This window comes from Musa acuminata, chromosome BXJ1-11 (assembly GCF_036884655.1).
Source record: "Musa acuminata AAA Group cultivar baxijiao chromosome BXJ1-11, Cavendish_Baxijiao_AAA, whole genome shotgun sequence".
NCBI lineage: Eukaryota > Viridiplantae > Streptophyta > Magnoliopsida > Zingiberales > Musaceae > Musa > Musa acuminata.
The window spans coordinates 5,238,239-5,250,619 of record NC_088337.1 but is presented as its reverse complement, the minus strand read 5'-3'; the positions used below and the strand labels follow the sequence as shown (position 1 = coordinate 5,250,619).

General features: G+C 36.4%; 3 protein-coding genes across 3 annotated transcripts; 2 read left to right on the top strand and 1 right to left on the bottom strand.

The window, feature by feature from the left end:
• The first annotated feature begins 5,065 nt into the window (after window positions 1-5,065).
• On the top strand, window positions 5,066-8,165 carry LOC135597005 (uncharacterized). The gene is made up of 4 exons (XM_065089360.1): window positions 5,066-5,224; window positions 6,499-6,657; window positions 6,732-7,010; window positions 7,370-8,165. Exons 2-4 carry the CDS (start codon window positions 6,514-6,516, stop codon window positions 8,006-8,008), a joined length of 1,062 nt encoding a protein of 353 aa, XP_064945432.1. The 5' UTR covers window positions 5,066-5,224; window positions 6,499-6,513; the 3' UTR covers window positions 8,009-8,165.
• A 1,034-nt stretch (window positions 8,166-9,199) lies between these two features.
• LOC135597004 (uncharacterized) lies at window positions 9,200-11,062 on the bottom strand. The gene is made up of 2 exons (XM_065089359.1): window positions 10,850-11,062; window positions 9,200-9,957 (listed from the first exon to the last, which is right to left on the bottom strand). Exons 1-2 carry the CDS (start codon window positions 11,017-11,019, stop codon window positions 9,351-9,353), a joined length of 777 nt encoding a protein of 258 aa, XP_064945431.1. The 5' UTR covers window positions 11,020-11,062; the 3' UTR covers window positions 9,200-9,350.
• Window positions 11,063-11,391: 329 nt separating this feature from the next.
• On the top strand, window positions 11,392-12,255 carry LOC135596405 (probable CCR4-associated factor 1 homolog 11). The gene has a single exon (XM_065088460.1). The coding sequence runs from the start codon at window positions 11,392-11,394 to the stop codon at window positions 12,253-12,255; it is 864 nt and encodes a 287-aa protein (XP_064944532.1).
• Window positions 12,256-12,381: the final 126 nt, after the last annotated feature.

Genomic DNA, 12,381 nt, shown 5'->3' with positions numbered 1-12,381 from the left:
TTGACTAATAAAAGTACTATAAAACTAATAAATAAAATTAATACTGAGAAAAGATCTAATAAGTTCAGTGTAATGTTTATAAGAATGGAAATTATAAATAATATAAATTTTTTATTATCATTTGCAAGAGCACACAAGAATATTTAAGGGCTATAAAAGATAGATTTAAATATATTGATAAGTACATTAATGAAAAATTGATTGTGGTTCAATATAATGATATTCGAGAGATTCAAGATTACATCTTCAATATAACAAGGCTACGAAACTTAAAATAATAGTCATGAATGTGGATGAATCTATCATCGTATAATTCATATATAATTATCTTCCTACTTAATTTGGCTCATTTAATATTCATTATAATAAAAATAAGGATAGGTGAAACTTGAATGAGCTGATTAATATATATTTAGGAAAAATTAATTTTAAGGTAGGAAAGATTTTATAATATTTTTACTACCACTCAAGGAGTTGATAACAAGAAAAGAAAAAAAGATTAAGACGTTATCCATCAAATAAATTTGTCACGTTTATAAATACTAAACAAACTAATAAAAAATTATTTATAATAAAGTACTTCTTTTATAGCAAAAAATGATATATGAAAATGGACCATATTAAATGCAAGACCTAGTTGGAGAAGAAATATATAGACTCGACCTTTATATATTTTGAATCAAATATTACAATGATTCATTCTAATACTTGGTAGATTGATTATGGTATTTAATCTCATGTTACCAATAATATCAAGAATTTTTTTTAACTTAGAAATCAAAATAATGTGAAAGATTCGTTATTATAGGATATCGTCTCAAAGCAAAAATGATAGTAGTAGAACTTATCGCCTACGCCTAGAGACAGGCCATATGATAAATCTTGTTGACACATATTATGTTCCTATTATTTCTAAAAAAAATTTATTTTTATAGAATTAATGAGTTAGGAAATTATTTTTCTTTTCATAATGATAAACTCAATATATTTTATGATTCAATAAAAGTTGATTTTAGAATTCTATGTGATGTTTTGTACAAAATTAATTTAAATATTGAGTTTGTAATGATACTAGTGACCCCATAATCAAACGTTGGATTGAAATATAGTTTTAATGATGAAAAATTTTCTATATTATGATAGATATTTAGGGTATATCTTCAATAAAAGAATTAAAAAATTAATGAGGGATAGATAATATTTTAGAAGATTTCAACCTCACTAATTTTGATATTTACCTAAATTGTATTAAGAAAAGGCATACTAAGCATATAAAGAAAAATATCACAAGGAGTAAAGAACTCAATGAGATTATTCATACTAATATATGCAAATCACTCAATTTTTCCTATTTCAGTAGAAAGAGGTATTTCATTATATTTATAAATAATTTATCCATATATATTATATATATCTAATACATAAAAAGTTTTAAACTATTAACACTCTTGAAGTCTACATAAACGAGGTGGAGAGAGATAATTATATAGAAAAGTTTAAATTATCAAATTTGATAAGAGTGATGAATTTTATAATAGAAATAATGAATATGGTCAAAATAATTATATTCTTATGGATATGATTAGGAGCATGATGAGTTATTCCTTTATAATTGAGTCAATATAAGGTGAAGCTCTTATGATAGCTATGTATTTCTTAAATATGATTCCTATGATAGCTATGTATTTCTTAAATATGATTCCTAGTAGGTTAGTTCCATCAAATCTATTTGAGTTATGAATTAGTAGGAAATATGGTCTAAGACATACATATATATATATATATATATATATATATATATATATATATATATATATATATATATATATGATTGTCTCGTAGAGATTAGAGTCTTCAATATACATAAAATAACATTAGGTCCAGAAACTATTTTTTGATATTTTATTGATTATCTAAAAAAATCTAAGGGATACATATTTTATTACCTCGATCAATAATAGATTTTTTTAATAAAATATTTCTTAAAAATGATGAAATCAATAAAAGTGAAAAATCTTAACAAATCAATTTTGATATCGACGAAATACAAGTTAATGCTCCTTTATCATTTCTTATTCGAGATATTGTTGTTTCTCAAATCACTAAAAGAATTGATGAGGGTGAATAATAAAATAACATTAATAAACTCTCACACGATGTTGATATCACTGCTAATGGTTTTGTAGAATAATCACAATCAATAATTTTGAGAAGATTTCAAAGGAAAATAAGATATGTCATTTATGATGATTATATGTTATATCACAATACATAGAAAGTAATGATTATGAAAGTAATATGATGCGATTGATGAAGAGTTAAAACCAATAGACCAATAATGTATAGGCACTTGTTGAATTATTCAATAACCGTAAAAAAGTCGATTACAAATGGGCCTTTAAGACAAAATGTGACTCAAGGGGTAATATTAAATTATTTAAAATTTGACTTATGACTAACCATTTTCTTAAGAAGAAAGTATCTCTTATAATAAGATATTCACTTCGGTATCTAAAAAGGACTCGTTGAGAATTGAAATATCATTAATAACTTATTATGATCTTGAGTTACATTGAATATATGTAAAAATAATATTTCTAAATGAGAATCTAAAAGAGAAAATATATATGAAACAACATGAATGATTCATAGAAAAGAAAAAGAAAAGTTGAGTTTGCAAACTTAAGAAATCTATTTATAACCTTAAGTAAGCTTCCAAACAATTATATATAAAGTTTTATGATATCATTATATCATTCAAATTTATGAAAAATATTGTTAATCAATATATATATCTAAAAGTAAGTAAAATCAAGGTTATTATAATAGTCTTATATATGGATGATATTTTACTTGCTAGTAGTGATTTTGATTTATTACACAAAATCAATATGTTTCTCATTAAAAATTTTAAGATGATTAATATGTATAAGACAACTAATTTTATTAATATTGAGATATTTAAAGATTTATCTCAAAGATTGCTAAGACTATCTTAATCGAGTCTTAAAAAAACCTAATATGTAACTTTATTCAGCTAATAATACACCTATTACTAGAGATGAAAGATTCAGAGAAAATTAGTATCCGATTTATAAAGAAATCAAATGAAGGATATTCATTATACATGCATAGTTGAAAGTCTATTAAATGTTTAAATTTGTATAAGACTAGATATCAGTTTTGTAATTAGAATATTGAGTAGATACCAAAGTAATCCAAGAATCGGACATTGGAAAGCTATGAAGAAAATAATGAAATATCTGTAAGGTACAAAAAGATTATATGCTTACATATAAAAGATCAAATCAGCTTTAAATAACGGAATATTCATATGTTGATTTTGTATATTGCCTCGATAGTAGAAAGTCTATTTCAAAATTTATATTCATGTTAGCGGGAGAGATAATTTATTGAAAAAATATAAAATAATTACTTATTGTATTATCAATAATGAAAGTTGAAGTTGTGATGTGTTTCAAGACTATAAATGAAGTTTTATTGTTGTGGAATCTCATATTAGGATTTGGTATAGTTGACGTAATTGTCATGTCGTTAAAAATATTTTTATGATAATTCTATAATATATTTTTTTAAAGATTGACAACTACTTTAATGGTTTCAAGCATTTGGTGGTGGTTGAGAAAAAGTCTAGAAACAATAAGTATCAAATGAGAAAATGAGTACCATCTTAATAATTATTGATTAATTTACTAAATCTTTAGGCTTATTTAAAGAATATATTTTCAAGACTTGTGAGTAAATATGAAAAGATACGGTGATACATATTAAGGCGGATGTTATTATTAATTTTTTTACTTAATTAAAGTTATTTACTTTTACTTTCTTGATTAATTTATGTTTATACATATTATAGTTGAATATAATAATAAAATTATTTTAATAAGATAAATTATAAAGATTATTATGAACTATATTAGGAAAGATTAATAGTATTGTGGTACATAAAAAAAAGTATGATATTGATGATATATAATCGATATGACTCATATTAGTAGTTGGACTTAATGTAGTATTATTATACATATTAAATTTATTATCTTATTTTAAAATTTATGATCATATATAAAATAATTTTTATTTTTTTATAATTTAATTAGATAAAATTATTTTTAAATAAAATTTTTATATCTTATCAATTAATAGTTCAAAGAATGTTAGATAATGTAATATTATATAATTATATAAGATATATTATAGATCTGACTGAATTTTAATAATAGTTATTGACTAATAAAAAAAAATTTAAATTATAGTATGACTCTTTATGAGATGTTCTTGATAGGAGAGACTATTTGGATGAAACACTAATCATTGAGATTATAGATATATTTATAATTATTTTTAGACTCTAATTTATCATTCATAATGATCCTATAAATTGAATCGGATAACAATGCATAGATAAAATTTTTTTGAATGATATCAAAATATATACATCATAAATTTAATCAATAATTATTTAATTTTAATATTATTTTTTATATGATAATTGTTTAATCATGACTTTTTTATGATTAGAATGTTACTCTATAATCTCTCTGTTGACGATTTCCTCGTAGGGACCCGATAGGACGCACCTCGTAGGCTAACACCCGAGTCCGATATTGCTGGCGAACACGACAAAGTCGAGAAACTTCGCATCCTGCAGCTACAGGGGATGTATTTGGTCTGATTTGATCTACGTTTGCGTGCTGACAGCTACTCGCAAACCCCCTTAATCGCACATGCGAGCATTAGACATTGGCGCACGTCGACTTCGTTGGGACCTTCCATGATGCCTGACTAATTCAATCTACGGCGAACGTGAATGGCGGAGGTGGTCAGCACGGGGAGAGATCTTTGATTTGTCGACGGACCTATTCAATTACGCCTCTCAGCCAACGGGCGAGATCTGATATCAAGGGCCTTGTCCTTGATCCGACGGCGAGGGACGACCTTCGAGGTCAGAAACGCCGCGTTGACCTTTGGGTTCGGCTCGACCGGGGCGGATGGTGTGACCGATGATAGGCGGTCGTGAAGCCAGCGGCAACCGGATGGACCAGTGCTTTAATTCGGGTCGCCGTAGTATAATTAATGGCGAAGTTGGGAGGGGCGGCTGGCATCGTCGTGCTCCCCACACGATTTGGGATTTCATTTCGGCGCTTTCCGTCTCTCTTCGTCCCTTGGGATTTCTGTTCCCATCTCTCAAGCATTTCCTGAGGTATTCTCCTTCTATCTGCTCGAATTCTCGATAGATTGTTTTCTTATATCGGAAAAAAAAATCATCTTTACGAGTTCTGGATCGACCATTTCGCGTGATCGCCACAGAAGGAATTTTTTTTTGTTCTTCGTTGCGTCTGTCTTGGTGATTTGTTGTTAGTTTTGTCATACTATTTTTGTGATTTCGAATTCTATGGTGAGAGTGGTTTGTGATTTTGGTGGAAAGATGGGATATTTTTGATCCCTCTCTCTGATGGCACGAGCGTATTTGACCCTTGATCTGAACTTTTTTGGAGGATGTTCGTCGTCTTTACCATCGAAAAATTGCAAGTTGATGAAGCAATTTTGTTAAAGTCAACCATGCCAAGAAAAAAAGGGAAAGAAAAAAGAACTGCATGATTCATGCCTATCCTACCAAAATAAAAAGAAGAATGTTTGATTGATCTTGGGCTATTATTCATGTTCATATCTACTTTGATCCCTCATGCTTAATACTGCAAGTTCAATCTTTTAGGCTGATGCCGGATCTGCCTCCAAATTTGCTCAACTTAATTTCTCTAATTTTCTTTGGTTTTCCACCATGAAATGGTCATCATAGGACTTGGTTATGCTGATGAAAACTCTTGTAACCCTTGGTAACATAACATAAGCGTTAAGCTTATTCTGTTTTTTTGGTAGACTATGCTTATTTATCTTGCTTCGAACATTAGCCATTTAGATAAGGATTTGAAATGAAGAAATTGGCAAACAAATAACATTTAAACAACATATACACCCCAAGTTTCTCTTGTAATATGCTTTTGTTTCACTGAATTGATTTGATATAAGTTTAATAGGTTTCCATAATGAAATGGTTCTTCAAGGTTTTAAGCTGATGGCCAGAAATTTTTGTCACCCTTACTGACATACCATAAACTGAATCATTGTTTTGTTTTCTAGGGACCATACTACTTTATCTTTATTTTAACATTGGCAATTCAGGCAGGGATTTGGATTGAAGAATTGTCTGACCTATAAACAATATTTACATCCATAGTCTCTCTTCCAGCATACTTTCTTTCATCCATCAAGTATATCTGTATAAGGCCTTTTCCTCTCTTTCTAGGTTATCAGTTCTTTCAAGTGAAAAATTAGGCTATCTATCTCATCTTTCGTAGAATTTTTCTTTTGTTTCCTGTTTCAATATAATGTCATGTTATCCTAGCTTCTGTTGTATATTTTCATATAATAACTGTGGAGGCATTGATATATTTATTCATCTTTTCTTTGTTTTAGCTGCTTGGCATTCAAATGGAGTCTGGCTTCAGTGGAATATCAAGTGAATCACCATGTCCTGAGATTTTTGCTCAGCAAGATATTCAAAGATGCCCATTCTTGAGAAATATCAATGAGCCTACCAACTTTTCCTTCTCATCTGTCAATTTTCCTGCCCCTGTAAGTTTCCTGGTGCCATACAAACTAGATGTGATGTGATAATTACTTATGCATATACTCTTTCATTTGTTAAGGTGCAAGGAGCCAAGGGTCCAATCTTCGAAGATGGACCCAATTTTGAAATGGCATTTAGGCTTTTCCATGGGCAAGATGGAGTTGTTCCACTCACAGGAAGATCATCAGTACGTCAAGAGAAACTAGAACCTGAATTTGTTGATACATTTAATCCCTTAGCAGCGAAGGCAGCCACAATCAGTCTTTCAGCTTTTGGAGGACCTTTCGGCTTTGATTTTTTCTCCAAAAAATGGAAGAGGCAGAATAATAGATCCTCCAAGCAGGAATCAGCTTCTCAGGTAGTTTCTTTATGTTCCGTTATTCTTGGCCTGTTAATCGCATGATTTGTTTGCTTTACGTGTATTTGACTTCATTTTAGATGTGTTCTTTGATACTCCATTACTTGGATCATATTGATAATAATAACTTGCTTCACTTTGACAACCAAGAGTGATATGTTTCTTGGCTTTACTGCTGAGCTGTCATGAATGTACACAAAACACATTTCTTTTTGCAAGTGACAATGATCGAAATGGCTTCTTCTGTTGGAAGATTGTGAATCACTGTTGTAGCAATCACAATTGTATTATTTCTACATGAAGTCCACGCTACGAGGCATTATATTCACTAACCTCTGTCTTCACATAAATTGATTCAGAAACGGGGTGATTCGGTGCATGAGTCGCGAAGCAACGAGTGGCTGGAAACCGGGCAGTGCCCCATAGCGAAGTCATACAGGGCGGTTAGTGGGGTTCTTCCTCTGGTTGCAAAGGTTTTAAAGCCTCCACCAGGTATGAAACTAAGGTGTCCGCCTGTTGTGGTGGCTGCCCGTGCAGCACTGGCCCGAACAGCCTTGGTAAAGAACCTCCGGCCGCAACCTCTACCAGCCAAGATGCTAGCTATAGCCATGCTGGGCATGGCAGCAAATGTCCCGCTCGGGGTATGGAGGGAACACACAACAAAGTTCTCCCCGCAGTGGTTTGCAGCAGTTCACGCAGCCGTACCTTTCATTGCAATGCTTAGGAAGTCTGTGATGATGCCGAAGACAGCAATGGCAATTACGATAGCAGCATCAATCTTAGGTCAGACCATCGGATCAAGAGCTGAGCGGCTCCGGCTAAAGGCAGTTGCAGTGGCCAATGCAGGCGACTCCAAAATTCTTCAAACCAGAGCTGTTATATGTGCTCAAAAGACTGGGCAATGCAGCAGCGAAGTAGTTTGGGATCCCCTTTCTCTTAATAAGCTGGAGGGTGCAGACTCTTCCCCTGCTTCGCCGAGGGCTGCTGTATGCTATTGATGAGATGTATTCTCAAACAAGATCTAGTTGACTGATAACCGTTTGACATTCAAGTGTGTATCATTATGCATTGCATCTGGGTGTTGGGAGTGCTCTTTTACCATCAAATTGTCACAGGCAGGATTCAATTCAAGTGAATAAAAAAGAAATTTCTTGACCTTTTTGCCGTCAGTGTAGTAGTGCTGTCATCGTTTTGTCGATAAATAGATTACGCAGGTTTTCTTTTACTCGGTGGGATCCTCGTGTTATCGTCCTGTCAGGAATAAACGGGTGGAAGGAATCCTTGTGTGTTTGGTGGAAGGTGTGATGAGGGCCACTTTGTGGAAGCGTTGGTGGGGTTGGTGAAACAAAAGAGAGAGTTTTGTGGACGAGGAGGTCCGATGGGTTTGGTACGCTGAACTGCTTCCCTTTTTAATTATTCTCTTTTGTCTTGGTTTGATTTGCTTAACTTGACGTGATTAGCGTGTGATTAGCATGTGTTAGGTTTCCATTTGATTTGTTTAATCATTCTCCTTTGTCTCCGTCGGGGAATGACATTGGCCGGACATGAGTGTCCGATATCATATCGACCTGCACTGCACTGCACTGCACTGAGACCAATGTCGTGATGAGGTGTTCCCAACAATCTCATCATGTGAGGTGCCACCAAGGCACCATGGCCTTCGGCAGCCAATCAATCATGTGAGGTTGCAATCAAGGTTAGCCACACAAACTAACACTAATCATCAACTATGTTATGAGGTTGGCAGGTCTAACCAATCACACTAAATAACACTGCTTCAAGTCAAAAAATTGAAGGATTAGAGAAAAGATGATGAACTCTGGAACAGAGTAATTAATCCACTGCTAATTTTTTGTACAGAACTTGCAAATAAATTGAAGATATCAAATTTATTCGTCGCCGAAAGTAGGTCGAGTTAGGTGCTCATGAATTCGAAAACCATCTTAACCTGCAAGACCTACACAAACTGGAAGAAGAGACCATCCATCTGTAGCAGCCAAACTTGCAGTTCGAAGGACCAACTACATCAAAATAGAACATGATTCTTCGACTCTCCATTCGTCTGGACCATACTGTAAAGTTCAACATACAGTACAACGATAATAAGTTCATGAGAAAACTGATATGAAAATGTGAGAACTTTTCGTTCATCCACTGCAAAAGCATGCTTCAGATATAACAAGGACACGAAGAATAAAGATGTGCAACACTTGCTAACAAAGAAAACCTTACAGATCAACACATAAAGTCCAAGAAAACAACACATAAAGTTACCATAAAATGTTAGAGCTTCAACACTAGAGCTGCCCTTATATGATTGTTCTCTTTCATACCTGTGTCCTATTCTTCATCCTCATCTAAGACATCATTTTCAGCCAGAAGGTGATCAAGGGAAACCTTAGCCTTTTTCGGTTTTGATGAGTCCTCATCAGCCGTTGCCTCACCTCTTCTCTTTTCCTTAGTATCCGTGCCTTCTTCATTGACATTAGCTGACTCTTCAGGAATGGAGCCTCCATTTTTTGCTTCAATATCCTCCTTTGAAACCGAGTCACCAACCTCCATGATCGTAGTAGATTTATCATCTTTGGTCAAAGGTTGTTTGCACTCGACGAGAAGAGCGCGGACTTCCTCGGTGCTCGCAAGGTCCATAGGTGTTTGCCCGGCCTTTGTCTTGGCGGTAAGGCTTGCACCTTTTCTAATGAGATACTTGAAGAGCTCTGGATGGGATCCTTGGACAGCATAGTGCAGAGGGGTCAAACCTTTCCTGTTAGCCGCCCTGACAGAGACACCAGAGGATAATAGGATCCTAATTATCTCTAGATGACCTTTCTGAGCAGCAAAATGGATCGCAGCCGTATCATCCATAGCAGCAGCTCCAACGTCAGCCTTATTCTTGCAGAGAAATCTTACTACTTCGGTCTGCCCAGACCAAGCAGCTAGATGCAGTCTCAATTTCAAATTATTCATGTCAAGGTAGCAACATTAGATGATCAAACAAAAGATTTTTCAAAAGAATCATTAGTTCCAGTTTTAACAGAATAAAAACAAAAGGAAAAATGTGCAATGCAGTTGAGAGAATCAAGTTTAAGAATGATCCAAAAGTTGAGTTTGTACCCTATGACTTGCAACTTTCTAAGATGACAACAGGTTTAGTAAGAGAAACTATGATATATCCCTTTTTCGACCACATGGAGGTTCAAGATATTGAATAATTTTTGTTAATTTACTTACCCGATATCGAGATCTTGAAAAGTAAAGCACTTGTTGGATGTTTAAAATTTTTAATACCCAAAAACTCAAAACATAAATTGACAGAAAAGAGATGTTTAAATTGTCAACAGCAACAATTTCTCAGCTTCGTAATGAACATTTCCTATATTAAATCTAAGTATCGAAGCAACACAATTCCACCCACAAGTTATGTGGAAGTTCTTACACCGAAGAGTGTCAGTGTGGATGAATCCGCATGTATCATTTCTGCAAATCATTGCCACAGTCATCCTCCATCGATAGATAGTTTCATCATTTATATCCTTTTCTTCATTCTCTTTTCAAAGGAATCGAGTTGATATTTAAGACCTAAGACTCATAAGAGCCAGCTAGTCACAAATAATGCACCAAATCAGACAGCAGTGCGAATCCTAGCAAAGGAATTTAAATGAACCAGCTAAGTAGGTTAAAGCTCAAAACCCTAAGGGAACCATAAAACTCAGTGCCAAACTCTCGGCGGCGCAATAAGCTGCTCGCTCGACAGATTCTGAACCAAGCGAAGAGCCCACCACATGATAACGACAACAAAAGCGAAGATTGAGGAAAGGAGAACAAGGGAGAAAGGATACGGTGTCCGGGAATGGCGATCTCGAGTATTGACGGCGAGGGGATTAGCGTTGCAGATGGACTCGACCGTGGTGAGGTCCCCGTTCCTCGCGGCGGCGTGGAGATCGGAAGATTCGCTGCCCCCCTTCGGTAATCGGTTCTTCCTCCTCGATGCCGCTCCGGGGTCTCCCATCTCCGCGGGGTGTGCCGTCGTGGAGCTTCAAGCGACGAAGGCAGCGGTAGTACATACTTGATAGAAGGCCGAGACCGTAGCAGGATGGGCCGAGTTAAGGCCCACAAATGTGGAGACGTACTTCGAACGAAGATACCTTGGATCGTTAGAATCGGACTAGGATTCCGAGAGACATCGGATCGAGCTGGGGCTTAACGCCCGCATCTTTCCTTCTTGGATTAGGATTATAGCTCGATTCGGATAGGAATCCGAATCGAACTGGGGTTCGGACAGTCTGCCTGTTATATAAGGACGTGACCTTTGGACTTGTCACGCATCACTCCTCTCCGACACTCTTCTTCGCTCCACACTGTTGTCTCGTCGCGTGGAAAGATGTCTTCGCAACGAGGAGGAGGAGGAGGAGGGCGGCAACATTTGGTGGTGCGCTCGGTTTGGGCGTGGAACTTGGAGTACGAGTTCTCCATCATTGCTTCCCTCGTGGATCGCTTCTCTTACGTCGCCTTCGACACGGAGTTTCCCGGCTTCCTCTACAGAACTCGGAGGCCACACCGTCTTCTCCCGCCCAGCCTGCGCTACGCCATCCTCAAGGCCAACGTCGACAAGATGGAGCTCGTCCAACTCGGCCTCACCCTCTTCGACGCCTTCGGCGACCTCCCCTCCATCGGCACCGGCGGCAGGGTCGGGTACGTGTGGGAGTTCAACTTCCGCGAATTCGATGTCCGACGCGACCTCCACGCGCCGGACTCCGTCGACCTGCTCCGCTCCAGTGGCATCGACTTCGACCGGCTCCCCCTCTACGGCATTGACTCCGGCCAGTTCGCCGCCCACCTCTATCGTTCCGGCCTCGTCGCTCATTGCCGTTTCTGCCGCCCGCACTCCACTCGATGGATCGCCTTTCACAGCTGCTACGACTTCGCCTATCTCGTCAAGGTGCTGGGGTTCGGCCGGCCTCTGCCCGACACCCTGGAAGAGTTCCTCGGCCTGGTGAACTTGCTCTTCGGAGAGACTGTGGATCTCAAGCACATTATGCGCGGCTGCAAGGGTCTCTCCGGCGGGCTTGAGAGAGTGGCGAGTACCCTCGGGGTGCCACGCCAAGCTGGGAAGTCGCATCAAGCTGGATCAGATAGCTTGGTGACCTGCCAAGTCTATCTGAAGATGAAGCGGAGGTTCTTCGACGACCAAGACGCCAAGGTGGCCTGCCATCGCGGCATCATCTACGGCCTACAAGCCTGCTGAATTCCTCCTTCGTTCTTGGAGTTTGTCAACGCAGCGCAGCGAAGGTGGTCGATTCTCAAAGCAAGTCAACTCAAATATGATCTTTCTCTTTTTCTTTGTGCACAAATGTCGAATGTTTCAACGTAA